Genomic DNA, 21625 nt, shown 5'->3' with positions numbered 1-21625 from the left:
AATATATAAACATGGTAGTTGTCGTCTTGTGTCGACAGAGGACAGCCTACACCACAGTTCTGCAGGAGTGGCTCAGAGTGTCCTGTCATAAGGCTGCGGACACTGCAGTAGTCAAAGCGTACATGGACACCTTTGCCTCCATTTCCCCGCAGCTACTGGAGTTTGTCATCAACATGGCTGACGGCAATGGAAACACAGCTCTGCACTACACTGTCTCTCACTCCAACTTCCCTGTAGTCAAGCTGCTGCTGGATACTGGTGAGAGACACTCTTCACCTCTCTGAGCAATGCTCACTGCTGACACACTATTTTCGTAGGTGCTGTCAAACGGCCCAGCAGGGACGTGCTTTGACACATTATATCATGTCTCTCTTCTCGCTATTTTATATTGTTAAAATTGCAAAAGTCAGTAGAGAAAGGGAAATCAGTAGCTTTCAGTACTTAAAGAGTGTCAATAATTTTTCTTTATTAATATTTTAAATTGAATGATTAATGCTGTTTAACATTTGGGGTTGGTGTGTTGTTTTTTCAGTGTTTTTAAAGACGTTGCTCACTAAGGTTGCAATTGTTTAATTAAAAAGTACAGTAATATTGTAAAATTTCAATGCAATTACAATTATTACATATATTGAATAAATGTAATTTATTCCTATAATGCAACGCTGAATTTTCAGCATCATTACTCCAGTCTTCAATGTCTCATGATCCTTCAGAAATCATTCTGATATGCCGATTTGCTGCTCAAGAAACATTTGTTATTTTTTAACTATGTTAAAAAACAGTTGTGCTGCTTAATATTTTTGTGGAAACCATGATACATTTTTTCAGAATTCTTTGATAAATGTAAAGTTCAAAAGAACAGCATTTATTTGAAATAGAAATGTTTTTGTCTTTACTGTCATTTTTTGTTCAATTTAATGCATCTCTGCTAAGTATTCATCCCTTAAACTCACTGACCCCAAACCTTTGAACAGTATTTTATTTGTGGCCAAAAACATGTCGGTACGTTTTATTTAGCATGTGACAGAGCTATATCTGTACCTCATATTTATCAGCTGTCCTTGTTGTGTAGGTCTCTGTAATGCTGACAAGCAGAACAAGGCTGGTTACACAGCTATTATGTTGACGGCCCTGGCTGCCTTCAACTCTGACAGTGACCTTCAAACCGTCCTACAGCTGCTCCGCACGGGCGACGTGAATGCCAAAGCCAGCCAGGTGCGCCCCCTTCTGGTCACTTCTGTATGTGTCAGTCGGTGTATTATACTGATGAATGCCTGTGTGTGTTGTAGGCAGGGCAGACGGCACTGATGCTGGCGGTCAGTCATGGCCGAGGCGACATGGTGAAAGCTCTGCTGTCCTGTGGAGCTCAGGTGAACCTGCGTGATGATGACGGCTCCACGGCGCTCATGTGTGCCTGTGAGCACGGACACGTGGACATTGTGCGGCAGCTGCTGTCTGTGCCGGGCTGTGACGCCACGCTCACTGATAATGTGATTATCTCTTTTTTTTTATCAAGCATGATTCCATCGTATTTATTTCCACCTTATTTTTTCTTTCTTCTTTATTGCTTATCATTGTCAATTTTTGCCAGTTTTGCGTAAAGGTATAGTTCAGTCATTTACTGTATATATATATATATATGTGACCCTAAACCACAAAACCAGTCTTAAGTTCTTTTATGCCAAAAATCATTAGGATATTAAGTAACGATCATGTTCCATGAAGACATTTTGTAAATTTCCTACTATAAATATATCAAAACTTAATTTTTTGATTAGTAATATGCATTGCTAAGAACTTCATTTGGACAACTTTAAAGGTGATTTTCTCAGTATTCTGATTTTTTTTTTTTTTTTTTTTTTTGGCACCCTCAGATTCCAGATTTTCGATTAGTTGTATCTCAGCCAAATATTTTCCTGTCCTAGCAAACCATACATCAATGGAAATTATTCAGCTTTCAGATGTAGATGTATAAATCTCAGTTTCAAAAACGTGACCCTTATGGCTGGTCCAGGGTCACTTTTTTTTTCTTCTGTGGATCAGATATTTTGAAAAATGTGGGTCACCAAATAGCTTTGGCTCCCATTGACTTTCACTGTATGGATAAAAGAAAAATACTATGAGAACAATAAGTCAGTAGGAACAAAAACTGTTTTGTTACTCACATTCTTCAGAATGCCCTCTTTTGTGTTCCACAGAAAAAGAAAGTCAAACATGTATGAAATGACATGAGGGTGAGTAAATCATGATAATGTTAATATATGTTAATATATGATAAACTTTCATCTGCACAACAAACATGCAGCGAAAAAAAAAAAAAAAATAAAAAATATAAATATATATATATATATATATATATATATATATATATATATACACAGTTGAGGTCAAAAGTTTACATACACCTTGCAAAATGTTAATTTTATTACCAAAATAAAAGGGACCATACAAAATGCATGTTATTTTTTTATTTAGTACTGACCTGAATAAGATATTGCACATTGAAGACATTTACATATAGTCCACAAGAGAAAATAAGAGTTGAATTTAAAAATGTTTCTTAATACTGATTCTTAATACAGTTAAACTGCCTGCTGCTCTTCGGAAAAGTCCTTCAGGTCCCACAAATTCTTTAGTTTTTTTAGCATTTTTATGTATTTGAACCCTTTCCAACAATGACTGTATGATTTTGAGATCCATCTTCCTCACACTGAGGACAACTGAGTGACTCATATGCAACTATTACAGAAGGTTCAAACGCTCACTGATGCTCCAGAAGGAAACATGATGCATTAAGAGCCGGGGTGTAAACTTTTGAACGGAATAAAGATGTGTACATTTTTCTTATTTTGCCTAAACATCATATTTTTTTTTTATTTAGTACTGCCCCTCAGAAGCTGCAGAAGATACTTGCATGTTTCCCAGAAGACAAAATAAGTTAAATTTACCCTGATGTAAAAATATATATATATATATATATATATATATATGATATTTAGGCAAAATAAGAAAGTACACCTTTTTTTCCTCTTATAACTATTATTTTTCTCTTGTAGACTATATGTAAACATCTTTTATGTACAAATATATTATTCAGGTCAGTACCAAATAAAAAATAACATGCATTTTGTATGATCCCTCTTATTTTGGTAAAATAATGAACATTTTGCAGATTCTGCAAGCTGTATGTAAACTTTTGACTTCAACTGTATATATCACATTTTTACGAAATTTGATTATTGAGAGGTCCTCTGCCTGCAGACCCTCATGTCTGTCAAAGTCAAAAATCTTATTAAAATATTATTTTAAATTTGCTATTTTTTTTTAATGCTAAGACAAGGTTACTGTAAGGTTTTAGGTACAAACCTAAAAAACTTAAAGAATTAGTTCACTTACAGAATAAAAAATTCCTGATAATCTACTCACCCTCATGTCACCCAGGATGTTCATGTCTTTCTTTTCTTTCAGTCAAAAAGACAGAGGTTTTTGAGGAAAACATTCCAGGATTTTTCTCCATATAGTGGACTTTAATGGACATCAAGGTCCAAATTGCAGTTTAAATGCAGCTTCAAATGGCTCTACATGATCCCAGTCGAGGAGTAAGGGTCTTATCTAGTGAAGCAATTGATTATTTTTACTAAAAAAATAAATAAATAAATAAAATGTATATACTTTTCCTCCACAAATGCTCATCTTGCACTAGCTCGACTTCACGCATTACCTAATCACATTGGAAAGGTCATGTGTAACGGTAGGCAGAAGTATCGACCTAGTGTTTACAAAGCAAACTTGCAAAAAAAGTCAAATGCCCTTTAAAAAAAATGGTAAACAACCAAGTTGGACGATTTTGAAGTTGGAAGAGATAATAAGATGGAGTTTTTTGCTCCACCCACAGACAAAAAACTAGCTGCGTTTTGCGTACACAGAATGCAGAGCTATTGCAAGACAAGCATTTGTGGTTAAAAAAAAAAAGTTTTTTAATTACTTTTAGAAAATGACCAATCGTTTCGCTAGATAAGACCCTTATTCCTGGCTGGGATCGTGTAGAGCCCTTTGAAGCTGCATTGAAACTGCACTTTGGATCTTCAGCCCGTTGGCTCCCATTGAAAGTTTATTAACCCTTACATTTAGCTTTTACAAAAATGGTGTGTGACATCTTCTGTTGCTGTTTTACAGGATGGCAGCACAGCTCTCTCCATAGCACTGGAGGCCAGTCAGAATGACATTGCCGTGCTTCTGTATGCGCACCTCAATTTTGCCAAGCCGCCTTCCCCTGTGAGTGTGCTTGCTCTGTTATCACCTAATAGCAAAAGTTAACAAATGTCACAATGACAGCTGTTACATCCAATATCTACCTTGTAAGCTGCGCCACCAACTTGCTCCTTTTCTACAGGTATCACCAAAGTCTCCAATCCTGGGATCTTCTCCTCCCTCCTCGGAACTAAAGTAAATAGATGTCAGGAATCTGATGTCACCTCTTCCAGCAAACCATCCTTGTCCATTCCACTGTCTGTGTGTGTGTGTGTGTGTGAGTTTGTGTACGTGTGTACAGTATGTGTACCCGTAAGTTAGCATGTACAACTTTTTAGAAATATAAAAATTGTGCACTCTTAAAAGAATCACAGTAGCACTTGACACCATTGGTCCTTATACGTTGGTTTCTATTCCTTTTGTGGCGTTTTCCATTGTAGCAAACATTTAAATGGATGAGATTCGAATAAGAATAACAACAAGCGTGTAATAGCAATATCATTCATCTAGCGATCCGTTGTTACACAGTTTATATAAGTGCATTTACTTTTAACAATCCAGCAATATTTAGCATTCAAATCATCCAGTTATAGTCATACAGCAACTGATTACATTTATAAGAGCATTGTGTAAACAACTAAAAAAACGTGTATTTTAATCAAGTGTCCTTTTATGGTTTTTACTATTGTCAGTCTAAGAAAAACACATTCTGAGTTTCCACACCAGCTGTTTTCAAAACGTTTGATAGCCTTTAAATAGTGATTTTCAACAATGTATTTGATTATACAATGCGGTTGTCTCACCCTACAACGGGAAACGTGGTCCACTTACTTCTCTAGGAGATTTTTAATGCTGTCTTTTACAGGTAATACACTTCTGATAACATTTTAGCATTTTTACTAAATGAATTCATATTGTGAGACATTGTCATCCTGCTTTAGATAGTGTTTATATTCAATTTGTGGGCTTGTGGAAATCATCTGGCTGTACAGGTTGTTTTTAAGCATTGCCACCACAAATTTGTTCACAGCCGGTGCAGTATTATGGTCTCTTGAGATACTTTGTTTACTCTAAATTTGTGGAGGACTGCATGGTTTTGTTATTTTGTTAATGTATTAAAGGTTTATTGAACAAGGGCTCTCCAAAGACATAGATGAGCATAAAATGGCTTTTCCAGAGCTAATAATTTTTTAATCCTTTGCCAGTTGCAATCATACTTAGCCAGTGAAGGAAATATGAAGGTACGCAAGTTTTTTAGTTGGATGATATAAGTCATATGCGCATATTTGGTACTGGCATGTGTTCACTGAGCACCGATTGATTTAGTTTATTTGTGCTCAGTCGCTGGTGGTTTTAGGCTCCAGAATGTGGGGGGGAAAGGCTCAGTATTGTCTATGACGAATGTAAAATGTTTTCCAAAATGAAAATAATATATATCATCTCCAAAGTTTTAGTGGAAAGACTATAGGAATTTTTTTTTTTAGCTTTTTTAACCACACAAGATTAGCCTTTTAAATGGAAGAGCTTTGTTTATTAATTTGAAAGATAGATTGAAATTTGTTGGTTTACCCACTTTGTACACATGCTTTCTTATTACTAGTTAGTACCTAATTAGTTTTATACTCTTTTGTATTTGTTTTATTTAACACTTTTTGAATATCTTTAAATTTGTAATATCTGTTCACAGCTTTGTATATCTTTTGGCACATTTGCCGGCCATGAATCTTTATGTAAAGTGCTCACATTTAAATTTGTCTGTTTGTTTGTTTCCCTCGATTTTGGAAAAAAATAAATTTAGATAGAAGGAAGTGGAGTGGAATTGAGTTTTTATTAAATGTGTACACATTATAGACCTGCAGGACAGTGCAGCCATTTTAAAAAAGAAACGTGTCCGATGTTCATACTTTTCGTTTGTACGCCAGAGGGCGCAATAATACAACGATGAAGAAAACGACTTTCAGTCCATCTGTGTAGATGAAGCACAGACATAAATACTTGAGCATGTTCTGTGTATAAACATATTGGTTACACTTTATTTTGTGGTGTCCATGTTACAGTGTAGTTTTACATTTAAGTGCTAAGTAATATTAATTAACAACATGTACTTACTTATTGAGGATTAGGGTTTGGCTTGGGGTTACTTGCATGTAATTATGCATAATTAATTATTGTTATAATAGTAAGTACATGTAACGTGTAACGAGGACACCTTAAAATTAAGTATTACCGATTTTCTTATTGCAACTAACACTTTTTATTAATAGGGAAACTCATTTTGTTCTGGCGCCTGCACATTTATGTAATTTATGTTCAACACAATGTATTTGACCTTTCTTTTAAAGAATTGAACTTCTTTCTCAAAACAATATTTAAAACAATATTTAAAAAAATAATGGGGTCACCGGATTTTTATTTATTAAAAATATATTTGTAGTAACAAGCAGCTGTTCTGCTGTCAGAATACTATAAATGTTTACAAAAAACCTGCAGGAATAATGCTATTTTTGTATAATGTTTATACCTTATAACTGAACTTATAAAATGTGAAGTGGCTAAATACTAAATAAAGAAAGAAAAAGCAACCCAAGAGAAAACCAACACATGACGAATGCAATTTCAACTATAGCTACATGCAGTATCAATGTTATTCCAGTGTCCAACGAAAAAATTATAAAAATGCTTTGCAAGAACAAAATGTGCAACCTATACTGCACCATACCATACCTAATAAAATGATAAATAAGCATTAGTGTGACCAAGAAAAGGCGTTCGTTTGTTCATTCATTCATTCATTCATTCATTCATTTTTTCCTCTTCTTCTTCTTATTATTATATGAAGAAAATCTAATTTGGTCTTATTACCGAAGTACAAGTAGACTATAAATGTATAAGCCTACAGACACACATAGTATAATGATATATACACATATGTACTACACAAAATTAGTTTCATGCTTATGTAATATAGACACACACATAATAGCATTCATTCATGGTAAAATATAACATGCATTTTGCACGCCTTCAGCACATGCCCCTGAGTGAAACATCTTGCATTCTTAGAATGCATCTTGCATTCGCAGCATGCTTCAGCAAAAAGCCGGAAGATCTCTATCCCTGAGCACATTCGTTGTAATCGAGATCAGTGCCAAACATTGGGTGGACCTACTTCTGAAGTTGCTGATAAAATGTGCTCATGTTTATAGAAGATAAGACTTGAAATCCACCCTTTCTCTACAGCAATAGTAGCTTGGTGAAATATTAGACCTAATGCCTGTGGGTTTTATCACTTCCATACAGTCTGAAGGAGTCTTTAATTAAATGTCAATATTGGCAACGTGGACACAAATCACAGCACCATTCTTAAAATAAGTCATTTATCGGCTATGTGCCAATGTGCCATCGTGAGCCCCTCTTAGTGGCTCGAAACATGCTTGAAGTAGAGTATGTTGTGCATAATTGTGAGTTTTATGAATATGTGTTTCAAAAAACCTTAATTTATGTGCGTTGACTTAAAGACCTCGCGTCAAAAATATGAATACTTTCATTCTTTCGTTCCTTCGTTCGTTTGTTTAATTTATACATGTATTTTGTTTGTTTTGTTTGTTTGTTACATTATCCATCTTACATAATTCACGTACAGTCCATATAGACCATAGTTGTGATAAAAGGGTGGTGTAATATTTCTGATAATATCTTTTTCACTATTAGAGCTTTCCCTCGGTAAGCTCCTAATTTACTGCTTAGTAGTAAGTAAGCAGAGCAGGGGTGCGTTTCTCAAAGCAACTATGGTCGCAAGTCCCAGAATTCAATGAAACTAACGACCATAGTTAGCTAATCGTGGTTTGGCTAAACGCACCCCTGGGCAGTAACTGATTACATGTAATCTAGATCACGTAATCAGATTCCAAAAATGAAGTATTTGCATTTAGATTAAATTGCATTTTAAAATATTCGTACTCAAACTACAGTTACTTTATTACGTAATATATATGATACTTATGTTTTTTGTTCATATTATGTACAAAATAGCAATAAATTATGCATAATTTATTGATTCTCCCTAATTCCCCTTTTTCATCTTTCAAATGTTCCTTTTCTAAAATACCCTACTGCTTATATACATTCAGAAAGTCTTCCAGTTTTGTGGACATTCACACAAAGACCAGGTGGCAAAACAGCATTTGACCGGTGGATTTACAAAAATAATTTCAGGTTTAGGAAGTGTTTTAATATTGTAACAACTACTAATGAACACATTCGTTTTTATTTGAATTATCTATAGGTTAACCATGCATGTCTATGTCTTTAGAAGGCTTTTATCTCTCAAACACTTTAAAATGCACAAATTCATGAATTCACAAACTTTTTTTTTTTGCTTTCACCTACTATATTTACTTGAAGTGCATGCGGGTAAACAAATAACATATTTCATGTTTTAGTAAGTGTTTCATTTTAATGATTTTATAATTAATTAATTTAATTTAACATTTTTATGATTTAATTAATTATTAGATTTTAATTAAACGACGTAATATAATGTTCAATGCACATCATGTTAATAACAATAAACGGAATATATTTTCTTAATCTGTGTATTTTTATATTAATATGGCACAAGATTATATTCGTCAAAAGATAGGTCAAAAGTAATCTAAAAGTAGTCAGAATATATTACCTAAAACATGTAATGGATTACGTTACTAACTACAATTTTTGTCATGTAATTTGTAATCAGTAACTGATTACAATTTGTAAGTAATCTACCCAGCTCTGTAAGTAAGGTAGTTATGTTTAGGTATTGTGTTGGGTTAAGGGATCTAAAATGGTCATGCAAAATTAGACATGTATTAAGAAACAATCAATATGCTAGTAATATGTGTGCCAATAGGCTAAGCAACTCTTAACAATAAAGGTTCTTTATTGGCATTGATGGTTCTGTGAAGAACCTTGAACATCCATGGAACCTTTCAAACAGTGTTGGGGAAAGTTACTTTTAAAAGTAATGCATTACAATATTGAGTTACTCCTTAATTACGTTACTTAGTTAATTTTTATGGAAAGTAATGCGTTACTTTACTTTTGCGTTACTTTTTAATTCTGGGCAGGTCTTGCTTGTTTGTTTTCAATATAAAAAGTTATATTTTTGGCAAATGTAAAAGCCTTTTCACACCAAAAGCCTCAAGCTTTGAGAAAAGTAAATACACGTCTGTACAGCAGACCGCAGAAGAAAAAATATCAACTCTTAATAAAAAAAGGAAAAATGTTAGATTATCTTGAGTAATTTTTGCTTATTAGTATGGTTGAATTGGATCATCGAAGGTCGGCAGCATTGGTTAATAAAATGGTATTAAATGCATAAAGGCTATTTGCATTATTTAACATATTTAATTATTGCAGGTTTGCGTCCTATTCTGAGTTGAATTTCACTGTTTTTATTCATTTTGAGGAACACTGAATCTGTTTTTTGTGAGTGAGATAAATTAATGCATGTTCACATTTATACTAGAACTAACATCTTACTCCCGATTTCTCTCAACATGGGGACAGGAGAACTTTTAATCAATAAATAGGGGGGAAAGTAACTGGCGTTACTTATTTGAAAAAAGTAATATTTTCTTGTCAATTAAAAAGTAATGCGTTACTTTACTAGTTACTTGGAAAAAGTAATAATATTACGTAACTTGCGTTACTTGTAATGCGTTTCCCCCAACACTGCTTTCAAATGCAGAAAAGGTTCTTTATAGTGGAAAGGGTCAAAATGGTTAATTTAAGAACTGTTCATTGTATGGTTCTTTGGGGAACCAAAAATAGTTCTTCTGTTGCGTCACTGTAATAACACCCCTTTGAAGCCTTTATTTTTAAGAGTATAGTTAATAGTTATTATTGTTTCCTAATCTAAAGTGTTACCATAATATCTGTTTTAAGCATTTGGATTTTAATTTAAAAAATAGTAGCCTATTAGTTGTTAACTTGCACGTACAGCATAAGAACCTCCAGAAATTAAAGAAATTAAGAGATGTTTTATGTACAATGTCACAAGTCTACAGTTCACCAGTAAAAATCTAAATGTTTTTTTAACGAACGCCTTGAGGGTTCTGAAATTAACGTTTGAAAAATAGATAAATGAAGTGTATGTGTTTACGTAAACATGAAGTTTCATTCACACTTAAACAGCTGTCTTGCTTATCAAGATTCAAGACATTTCCGCCCAGTGCTCTACTTGGGAGGTGGAGTCAAAAGTCGTTTTTTCGAAACAATGCCCTGCTCTCCTTTAAAAAGGCCTGCCAAAAAACCACAGCTACGTTGATTTTTTGGCAGCCTGTCCAACAACTAATCTAGTCACCATGAGTCTTTCTGCAAAGGACAAGTTGGCGGTGAAGACCTTCTTCGGCAAGGTTGCTTCTAAGGCGGAGGACATTGGCAGCGAGGCTCTGGCCAGGTAATTTGAACTGCAGTTTCTGCATAGATGAACGGACATGTTTGACATGTGCTGCTATTATATCTCTTTTGTTTTGAATCGTTTCAGGACTCTGTTCGTGTACCCCCAGACGAAGACTTACTTCTCCCACTGGGCAGACCTGAACCCCGGCTCACCTCAGGTGAAAAAACATGGCCTGACCGTAATGAACGGTGTCCTCAATGCCGTCGAGCTGATGGATGATCTTAAGGGCGGTCTGCTCAGCCTCAGCGAGCTTCACGCCTTCATGCTTCGCGTGGACCCCGCCAACTTTAAGGTAGGTTTTGCTGAGAACATTTGTCTGAGGATCTCATTTCAATTAAATACTGTCTATATTAACAACCGATTTTTTTTATTCGACAGATCATCAATCACAATCTCCTCGTTGTGCTCTCAATGATGTTTCCTGACGACTTCACTGCTGAGGTGCATGTTTCTGTGGACAAGTTCCTCGCTCAAGTCAGCCTGGCCCTGTCCGAGAAGTACCGATAAAGTCGACGCTGTATTCATCTCCGATGCGACACTGTATTCGCCTTAATGAGGATGAAAATAATAAACTAAATGTATAAAATCAAGTTATCTCTTTTGTCTTATTTTGTTTACACACAGAAACACACCACAGATCTGATATGTAGAGTAGGGTTGGTACATGTACTCAAGGATATAATTTGCCAAATTCAACTATGATGTACTCACTTAGTTGGTACCATAACTAATAAAACTGGTTAGACCCAACGAGTTAACTCAAGTATTTGAATAAATGAACTAATCAATCAAAAACAAAACAAAAAAAAAAAAAAATAATAATAAAACAAACAAAATAAACTAAAATAAAATACAAACATAGGTCTATATAACCCAATATTTCTGAGTAATATGAACTTATTTCCTCTAAACCTTTGTAACCTTTGTGCTTCACACAACCACTGGTTTATATAATAACTTTTTTTTTTACTGTTTTAATATACGATCTTGCTTACATTTAAGATCATTTAACAGAAATTTTCGAATTAAAAAATTAAAAATGTAACAGTAATTTAAGTTAAATCAAACTGTAGGCTATAGTAATATATGAGTTCAGATGCAAAAGCAGCTAAACATAACATAACACATATTATAAGTAAATCAAAAACTTTTTCTTCAAACTCGCTGAAATACCAGCCTTAGCCCAATCAGAAGTACCGGTACCTACATAGAAACCTATACGTCTGAGACTGATAAAAATGCATTTTTTTAAAGAAAGATGTCAGATGGATTTAGCTGGTTTTGCATCTGAACTCTTCATATAATTAAGTAGGTTGGTTATAAACAGAATATCTTCATATTGATTATTCAGCATCTTAAACTTGGGAATTAAATAAACGTTACTGTTTCAGAAGTTGGTTGTGTTTTACTAAAAGTTATTCTGTAAATACTGCCTGACACGTAAATCGTTTTTAAGAACCAGCTCCTTGACAAATGCATGCTGAAAGTATTACTAAAATGTACAAACTATAGTGTGTTTCTCCTCACTATTGGCCAGTGTCCATTCATTTAATGTCGCCCGAAACACATGAGATGTTTTTAAATTCGCGTACAAAATCATCTTATAGTTCTTATTTAAGTTATTTGAGTAGACTATTTGTTTTCTTGACAAAAGCTCAAAACATGCCTAAAAGTAGAATATGTTGTTTATAATGGCACACCGTTATTTATGTATTTATTTGTTTATTTGTATGTTATACTTCACGAGTAGCAATGAAAATTCCTTGGATGGCTCTCTGTCATTGTTCTGTCTCTAGAGTTTGAATAATAAATATGCCTATACATGCGTTTTAAGTCTTATTACTCCGTTTTATTGCTGGCCAAAGTAATGAAAATTACCATACGAACCCTGCATTAACCCTTACAGACGGTAGTTTTTTTTTTTTTTATCAATACTTTGATTTGTTCTTTAAATAGCAAATAAACAGCTATTAATAGTTCATGATGAGGTATTACGAATGAACCGTTATGTGTACATTACAGGTATACTACGAAGCATACAATACACACAATAAAGTACTCACAAACAATAAATAAACGCATCACGTGTAGCTTTTGAGTCGAGATCTTATCATTATGACGTCTTGTTGCCTTTTTAGTTTTCAGGAAGGGTGGGGAAAATTAGATATACAGACAACGGTGCCAAGACTGTAAGAGATTCAAGCTTTCTTATCTGGTTAACCATTCATAATGCCTGACATAGCACCTCTCTGCATCAGCCACTGACTTTTAACTACGCGCAAGACATCTCTGGAACCGACCATCCGTCATATTTCCTCCGAACGGCAGGTAAACGTCAGGTAAAATATTTGTTTGTTTGTTTGTTTTGTTTTGTTACTTGTGATTATACAAACATAACGTATAAATGACGTTTATTTATTTATTTATATTTTATTGAAATATCCAAAATATAAAAATCTGCGTTTGCCTTTCATTCTAGAAAATGTGTTTAATGATTGAGTGTGATCTATAGCTATAAACATGGTCAAGCTGTTTGGGAACTTAATGAAAATTTAAAATATGCGGTTTTACCTTCAAGCTCTTCACAAAACATAAGTATCGTTTAAGCGTTAAGCCAGCTTTGGGTATTTTCTGGCTCTGTTTATTATTATGGCAGCAGCTGAGAGTGCCTGATATAGTATCGGACAGGTTGTGTGTGGCGCTGTCCAGTGCTGAAACCAGCAGGATGTGGCTAATAGTGAAATATCTATCTTTGTAAGATAGGCTTCCAAACGCAAAGTGTTCATGTCAAAACCGGATGCCTATTATCAATAATATGCATAGACAACTAAGAATGAGAACAACAAAATTGCATGCAAATTTAGTGTATATTTTTTGCATATTAGCCTATGCATTAACATTAATAACAGAACAACACTAATCAGAATTGTTTAGGTTTTTTTTTAATTGGAAGATGCACATACATAATTCTGTGCGGCTTTTCAAAATCAGATGTTCAGTTAATGGTACTGCTTTCCAAGTGCAGAGACTGCAACTGCCAGAAACTTCTGCCATGCTGCTTGAATGTCCGGAGTGAAGGCGCGACCAAGCTGGGAAGCCACAACAATGGTCAGGCAGTCACCAAGGAGCTTTGAAGAGAAAGTTACAAGGTGATCAGGATTTCATATACACTCAAAAAAAAAAAAAAACGTTCTAAACGATAGCAATATAAGAACCATTTTGAAATTCTTAAAAGAACTTTTATGTAAAAAGTTTTTACACTTTCGTTTAGTACCACAAACATTAAATTAATCTGAAGAATCTTTTTCACTACAAAGAACTTTTTGCGTAATAGAAAGATTCCACTGATGTTAAAGGTTCTTAAAAGAACCATATATGCCAGTAAAGAACTTTTTTTATAATAATGATTATTTTTTAAAGGGAATGAATGTACTGTAATGCATGACTGAGTTATAAGTACCATTGCATACTACAGAGTGTATACTACATACTGCATTGTAGAATGCAATTCCAAAAGCACACTTAAAAAGTGGCTTGTGAATTTTGAAAAAGGCCACGCGAGTTATTTAACCCCGCCTCCTTCCCTACTCAGATTCAAACTCAAAAGCGAAGACCCACCCTGAAGTTGTCCGGATCCACGTGAAGCTTTTCGGAGTGCAACACGCTCAGGGGCGCATAGGTGCTCTTGATATTATCCATGTTCTGGACCGCTTTTCCGAGTCCGTTCAGTACAACTTTGCCGTGAGCAGCCACTTTTTTGTTACCCAAAATGGATGCTGGGTCACTCAGGGACCCAAAGGAGCCAAAGTAGCGTTGAGTCCAAGGGTACACGATGAGACATCTGTAGAGGAGCTCGTGTAAATGTAAAAGAAGCCAACAAATTGCATTCAAGTTAACAGATTGGCCACACTCACCTTGCCAAAGCCTGGGCCCCAGTCACATCCACATTTATTTTTCCCCACACGGCTTTAATGGCCTTGCGCTCGGCGTCAGTCCACTCTACCATGATCAGTTGATACTTTATTGCTGCGATAGCACTAATTACTTGTTAGTTAGGTCGCGTTTATTTATATCAGTCACCCGCCCATACAATCATGTAATCCTGCAAAACATATGTCATGAATTCAGTTCAAATGACGTTAATCCAATCTGAAAATTGGCTTTTCACTTAGTACTTATCAGCGCAACAACACGAGTAGCTTTAATGAGCCAAAACTAACTTGGACTGAAGCAGGGCTGATATCTCGATATCTGCTTTCCGTAAACAGAGTCAGTAATTTTCAGGTATTCCGGAGATCCACCTTCAAAACGGCACTTGCCGGTTATTTCCTTTTAATTAAATATACTCAAATGTGCCCGAAGACTATGATTGATTATTTAGGTGTGTTAGTTAGTTTTAACTCTAAACTTGTTGAGCTAGAGAAAATCACAATATGACTTTTAGTGCATCACTGATCAAAATTTGCATGTGTGTACCAAATGTCCCCTCAAATGTAGTAAATCATGAAAATTTTGACATTATGAGCCAACTTTCTGTGTCCCCGTAAACCAAATGGCTTAAAAAATATACTAAATGGCGTTTTTAAGAACAGAACAACGACCATTTGACAAATGTGACCCTAGACCACAAAACCAGTCTTAAGTAGCACGGGTATATTTGTAGCAATGGCTAAAAATACGTTGCATGGGTCAAAATTATTGATTTTTCTTTTATGCCAAAAATCATTAGGATATTATGTAAAGATCGTGTTCCATAAATATATTTTGTAAATTTCCTACCGTAAATATATTATTTTTTTTGATTAGTAATATGCATTGCTAAAAACTTCATTTGGACAACTTTAAAGGCGATTTTCTCAATATTTAGATTTTTGCACCCTCAGATTCCAGATTTTCAAATAGTGCTATCTCGGCCAAATATTGTCCTATCCAAACAAACAATCAATGGAAAATCAATCAAATCAATGGAAAGGCTATTTATTCCGTTTTCAGATGATGTATAAATCAACCAATCGGTCCAGGGTCACAAATGTCACATTAACATCCGTCCCACTGAGCATTTGAGGTAATCTGTGTAGTTCATGTTGAATCATAAACTGACGACTTCAAATAGCTCTCTATTTTTCTTTTTTGGTTTATACGTTTATAAACAATTACAGAATAAAAATATGCGTGTGGTTATATTAATGGATGTAAAAGTATGCCAAAATTTAACAAACAGGTTCACAAAATCCTTTATTTATTTATGCATTTATTTTAAGTGAGAATCGAGCTTATTGCACAAACAAGAGCAACATAGGGGGAAAACAATCTTAAACAACGGACCGTATACAAGAAAAAAATGTTACTGGGGCGGCACACAAAGTACAAAAGCTAAAAGGCACATATTTGTACCTTTGTACCTCAAAATAATGCATATTGGTACATTAAAACCACTTTATCTTCCAAAGTCTGATAAGTCATAGTTGGGGGTGAGAGGAGGGTCTTGGGTGTATCGTCCTGATGGCAATATAAAACCACCACTCCTCTTGCCAGCAACCTACAGAAGTTTGCTGCAAAGTCATCCTTCCACGATGAGTCTCTCTGCCAAAGACAAAGAAGCCGTCAAAGCCCTTTGGGCCAAGATCTCAGGAAAGGCTGATGACGTTGGTCATGATGCTCTTTCTAGGTAAGGTTACTGATGGTGCGTTGTAATATGCTAAGCCATGATGTTTTCTTCATATCTGCAATTCAATTCACTGTGTCTGTCTAGGATGTTGGTGGTCTACCCCCAGACCAAAACCTATTTCTCTCACTGGAAAGACCTGAGCCCCGGCTCTGCCCCAGTGAGGAAGCACGGAAAGACCGTGATGAGCGGCGTTGCTGAGGCTGTCAGCAAAATCGATGACCTTACCTCTGGACTCCTGAACCTCAGTGAGCTTCATGCTTTCCAGCTGCGTGTTGACCCCGCCAATTTCAAGGTAAGTCCAACGAAATTCATCAACTCCGATTCGTACTCTTGTAGTCACTGTAACCTAATCTGTTTCTTGTGTTTTTCCGTAGATTCTGTCCCACAACATCCTCGTGGTTCTGGCCACTCTTTTCCCCAACGATTTCACTCCAGAGGCCCATGTTGCTATGGACAAGTTCCTCACTGCTGTGTCTCTGGCTCTGTCCGAGAAGTACAGATAAGCGCATGTTACTGTCTGTAAGTCGGACCGCGTCAGACCAGATGGATGCATGTATAAACACTCTGTCCTGCTATGATGCAATAAATGATTATGAAAAACATTAACTAATCGTCTGTGGTGCATGTTTTTACAAGTCATAAACCCATCAGTATTTGTTTGTCAGTAAATTATGTTTTAAAAACATCTCTGTTGACATAAATGGTAGTGAAAATAGCGAATGCATGTCGGAGCACAAATATTGCAACTGTTTTATTCATTGTATAGAGCAACTAGCCAACATGTTAATATTGTTTTATATAGAATTACCAGCCATTATGAGCAGATTTAAACATGTTAAAGTTTACTTGTTAACTGACACTAATCAAACGGAACCAACCACACAAATAAGCAAATAAATAAAACTTAAACTTTAAATAGGCTAAAGAAGCATATTACAAAATTTCTCAACTTTAAGTGTAACTGAAGGCAGAATTGTAAAGCGTTTGAGTAACTGAACTTCATAGTCATTACTTTTGGAAGACAGTTGTTACAATTTAATTCAGTCCTTCAACGTACAAAGGGCATATTTCACTGATCATAAAAGTTGCGTACTTTTTTACTCTTGCACACTTTAAGTATAAAAAAGTATAGATACTTTAAATACATAAATGTGGAAAGTTTTACTTCAGCTAATACGATTGAGATTTTTTTCACATTTATTAAATTATAAATTGACAAGTATTTATTAAATTATAAATTGAGTAAATCATATTGACAATTTCATTTGCGCCATTTGACTTCTGCAGTCTAACAGAATAGGCTTTTCCCTACGTACAGTATGTAAATCTATTATGTATTATATTATATTAATAAATATAATATAATTATTATATATAATAATAATAATAATAATAATTCGATTTCCAGACCTTTTGAAATCCTGAGATGTACGTGTTATCACGCTAATATTGTTCTGTAATATATTGCATCGCAAGGTTTTATTTTATTTATTTATTTATTTTTATGTATATGGGCAGATCTCGGACTCTGCTGTAAAAAGTTATAAATCAAAATGTTTAATAAAGAAAGAATAAAAAAATCGATTAGTGTATTTTATAATAATATTATAAAATTGGGTTAAATCTCTCCAAGTGTTCTTTGGTGCATTCTTTTTATTTTATTTTATTTTATGGACAATCCAAGACTTTAAGTCTCCTTAGATTACGTAATAAATCAAATATCATATGTGAATTGTGTTTGAAATTGTATTGCATTTGTGTTTGGTTATGTCTGTCTGTTGCGTAGACGATTACAGCTTTGGCCAAATTTGTTGCAGTCAATTATGCAAACAGCTAATCATTAAACAATTGCTATTTGTCTTCTGCATTTGGGTTACAGGCTAGTAATGGCTCGATTAACTGTAAATCTATTAAAATGTAAAATTGTGTTGTCTCTGTTGTTTTATATCACAAAATAGTATCTTTTTTATCCCTTAATCCGTCTGTTCATTTGAATGAAACTTTAGGCCTAACACTCTCTGTCCTTATTACAGTTATTTTGATAGTTTCCTATTACTAAAAGAGGTGACCAGATAAGGTTATGCACGAACTTGGTGCCTATTTTAATAAAAGATGATTAGTTAAAACAGCTGATACCAAGGCTCATGCGTTTCGTTTTCAGCTCAAAAGCTGTCTGCCGCAGCAGTGATCCCAAAGACACAATGTATAAATTCATGCGGATATAAAAGAACACATGATACACTGCATATTGAATACTGACACATTTATTTGCTTCAACTCAGAAGAACATGTTCGTTTATTTAAACATCAGATGATCTTCAGTGTAACAGTCAAAGCAGGTTTTGTTTTTAGTGGTACTGTCTTCGAAGGGAGGAGACCACGACGGCGAGGAATTTCTGAAAAGCGGCCTGGACCTCAGGTGTGAATCCAGCGCCCAGTTGTGCAGCAACAACGATGGTCAAGCAGTCACCCAGAAGCTGTGGGAGGACAAGAGGACAGTGTTATATAAGGGATTCATCAACGTTGAAGTCAGAACAAGACTAACAGAACGTAAGAAGAGCAATGGCCATCATTATAATCTCCATATCAACGTACCCTGAAGTTGTCAGGATCGACGTGGAGCTTCTCAGAGTGCAGCACACTTAGTTCAGCATAGGCGGCTTTGATGTTGTCCATGTTCTTCACAGCTCTGTCCAGGCCATGGAGCACGACTGCACCGTGAGCAGCAACCATGGGGTTTCCCATGATGGCAGCGGCGTTGTACAGGTTGCCAAAATTGCCGAAGTACCGCTGGGTCCAGGGGTAAACGATAAGACATCTACAAACCAGAACGAGGAGAAAGAACATTTTAGAGCACAGTATAGAAATTAGTTGCCGGCCTTAAGTTAATGTAATTGCCACGACTCAATACCTTGCCAGAGCTTGCTGACCAACGACTTCGTAGTTCATCTTGGAGAAGATGTCCTGGATGGTGGTCCTCTCAAAGTCTGTCCACTCAACCATGTTTCCGACTTTAGATGTTCAGACTAACTGCCTTGAACAGATACAAAAGAGTGCAGTGAAGAGAGACAGTTTCTTTTCGGTACTTTTAAATGCGCTTCGTCGCCCCACCCCTTGGCGGGTAATTGGGTGACAAGTTTGTGGGTTGGTTCAACCACGTCCACCCAAAAAAGATGCATATCGTAGCCAACATTTCTCTTCTAATATCTGCAAATAATTTAAATAATTGTTTATCTAAAATTCCGTAATGTATTTAGAAGAGACATCTCCTTAATTTACTGTAAAAAAACATTTTGCAACATGTGTAGAATGTACCAAATCTGAACATGTAGGCAGAACATCAAAATTTTAATAATCTCTAGGAAGTATTATGTAATGTAACACAAGCCTTTCATGTTATTCTTGCATCACAAGTCTTTTAGCGACCCCTGCTGTTCATGTGTTTTAACATGGCTGATATAACAAATAGAGACAGAACTAAATTTAACCAGCAGGGGGTGCCAATTAAACTCTCTCTCTCTCTCTCTCTCTCTCTCTCTCTCTTTTTTTTTTTTTTTTTTTTTTTTAGAAATAAAGGAATACAAGAATACTTCAAAAATAAAATACATTTTATTATATAAGCATATTTATATTATATTAACTGTCATACAAAAAATAACTTAATGACTATTCAGTGAGAGTTAGGCGCGAAAGAAGTCCACTCAGTGTGGCTCAAAATGCTAGAGGGCTGCTGCTTTGTTGAGTCTGTAAAATGCGGTACTTTTCTGTAACATTAGCCTATTCCTTAATGCCAAATATCCAGGCCTTAACACTTTTGTTCACTCAGTCAAAGTCACAATATCCTATGTAACGATGTGATTTAAGCACTAATTCACCAGATGCCAATCTTACAATCCCCTGAGCAAAAACGTTTTGGAGACTCCCGCTTATCTTCGCTTACAGGCAGTACTTGCAGTTAGTGCAACCAAAGACTGACTTTGGTGTGGCGCTCTTGAGCCAATTTCAGAATGACTGTGGAGCGGAGAACGACGTGATCTGACGTGATGTAAGCTATTATTCACAAAGAAAATGCGATGCTTTGAAGCCTTCGTATGTAGGCACATATGCAGGAAAGAAATCCAATCCGTACAAGTAACTTTATAAACTATATTAGGGCTATAGTTTACTGCAAAGGTAACACTGGAAACGTCTATACAGGTGCTGGTCATATAATTAGAATATCTTCAAAAAGTTGATTTATTTCACTAATTCCATTCAAGAAGTGAAACTTGTATAATGTATACATTCATTCCACACAGACTGATATATTTCAAGTGTTTATTTCTTTTAATTTTGATGATTATAACTGACAACTAATGAAAACCCCAAATTCAGTATCTCTGAAAATTAGAATATTGTGAAAAGGTTCAGTATTGAAGACACCTGGTGCCACACTCTAATCAGCTAATTAACTCAAAGCACCTGCAAAGGCCTTTAAATGGTCTCTCAGTCTAGTTCTGTAGGCTACACAATCATGGGGAAGACTGCTGATTTGACAGTTGTCCAAAAGACGACCATTGACACCTTGCACAAGGAGGGCAAGACACAAAAGGTCATTGCAAAAGAGGCTGGATGTTCACAGAGCTCTGTGTCCAAGCACATTAATAGAGAGGCGAAGGGAAGGAAAAGACGTTGTAGAAAAAAGTGTACAAGCAATAGGGATAACCGCACCCTGGAGAGAATTGTGAAACAAAACCCATTCAAAAATGTGGGGGAGATTCACAAAGAGTGGAGTGCAGCTGGAGTCAGTGCTTCAAGAACCACTACGCACAGACGTATGCGAGACATGGGTTTCAGCTGTCGCATTCCTTGTGTCAAGCCACTCTTGAACAACAGACAGCGTCAGAAGCGTCTCTCCTGGGCTAAAGACAAAAAGGACTGGACTGCTGCTGAGTGGTCCAAAGTTATGTTCTCTGATGAAAGTAAATTTTGCATTTCCTTTGGAAATCAGGGTCCCAGAGTCTGGAGGAAGAGAGGAGAGGCACAGAAGCCATGTTGCTTGAGGTCCAGTGTAAAGTTTCCACAGTCAGTGATGGTTTGGGGTGCCATGTCATCTGCTGGTGTTGGTCCACTGTGTTTTCTGAGGTCCAAGGTCAACGCAGCTGTATACCAGGACGTTTTAGAGCACTTCATGCTTCCTGCTGCTGACCAACTTTATGGAGATGCAGATTTCATTTTCCAACAGGACTTGGCACCTGCACACAGTGCCAAAGCTACCAGTA

General features: G+C 35.6%; 5 protein-coding genes across 6 annotated transcripts in view; 3 read left to right on the top strand and 2 right to left on the bottom strand.

Annotated features, from left to right (window-relative positions):
• kank2 (KN motif and ankyrin repeat domains 2) overlaps positions 1-6059 on the top strand; it is a 31818-nt gene extending 25759 nt beyond the window's left edge. For both annotated transcript variants that reach the window (XM_051105651.1, XM_051105652.1), the window contains exons 9-13: positions 39-258; positions 1073-1215; positions 1290-1490; positions 4177-4275; positions 4394-6059. In XM_051105651.1, coding sequence (XP_050961608.1) covers positions 39-258; positions 1073-1215; positions 1290-1490; positions 4177-4275; positions 4394-4450 — 720 coding nt within the window. In that variant the 3' untranslated portion in view covers positions 4451-6059. The remainder of the gene's footprint in view (positions 1-38; positions 259-1072; positions 1216-1289; positions 1491-4176; positions 4276-4393) is intronic.
• Positions 6060-10443: 4384 nt separating this feature from the next.
• On the top strand, positions 10444-11286 carry hbae3 (hemoglobin alpha embryonic-3). The gene is made up of 3 exons (XM_051105952.1): positions 10444-10693; positions 10781-10988; positions 11075-11286. Exons 1-3 carry the CDS (start codon positions 10599-10601, stop codon positions 11201-11203), a joined length of 432 nt encoding a protein of 143 aa, XP_050961909.1. The 5' UTR covers positions 10444-10598; the 3' UTR covers positions 11204-11286.
• Positions 11287-13695: 2409 nt separating this feature from the next.
• Positions 13696-14702, bottom strand: LOC127162979 (hemoglobin subunit beta-1-like). Its single transcript, XM_051105939.1, has 3 exons — positions 14611-14702; positions 14315-14537; positions 13696-13824 (listed from the first exon to the last, which is right to left on the bottom strand). The coding sequence occupies exons 1-3, from the start codon at positions 14700-14702 to the stop codon at positions 13696-13698; spliced, it is 444 nt and encodes a 147-aa protein (XP_050961896.1).
• Positions 14703-16237: 1535 nt separating this feature from the next.
• Positions 16238-16892, top strand: LOC127163358 (hemoglobin embryonic subunit alpha). Its single transcript, XM_051106556.1, has 3 exons — positions 16238-16364; positions 16449-16656; positions 16739-16892. Exons 1-3 carry the CDS (start codon positions 16270-16272, stop codon positions 16865-16867), a joined length of 432 nt encoding a protein of 143 aa, XP_050962513.1. The 5' UTR covers positions 16238-16269; the 3' UTR covers positions 16868-16892.
• Positions 16893-18691: 1799 nt separating this feature from the next.
• Positions 18692-19422, bottom strand: hbbe1.1 (hemoglobin beta embryonic-1.1). Its single transcript, XM_051106555.1, has 3 exons — positions 19276-19422; positions 18960-19182; positions 18692-18841 (listed from the first exon to the last, which is right to left on the bottom strand). The coding sequence occupies exons 1-3, from the start codon at positions 19365-19367 to the stop codon at positions 18713-18715; spliced, it is 444 nt and encodes a 147-aa protein (XP_050962512.1). The 5' UTR covers positions 19368-19422; the 3' UTR covers positions 18692-18712.
• Positions 19423-21625: the final 2203 nt, after the last annotated feature.

The sequence above is a fragment of the Labeo rohita genome, chromosome 3, assembly GCF_022985175.1.
Source record: "Labeo rohita strain BAU-BD-2019 chromosome 3, IGBB_LRoh.1.0, whole genome shotgun sequence".
NCBI lineage: Eukaryota > Metazoa > Chordata > Actinopteri > Cypriniformes > Cyprinidae > Labeo > Labeo rohita.
This window is presented reverse-complemented; position numbering and strand designations above follow the sequence as displayed.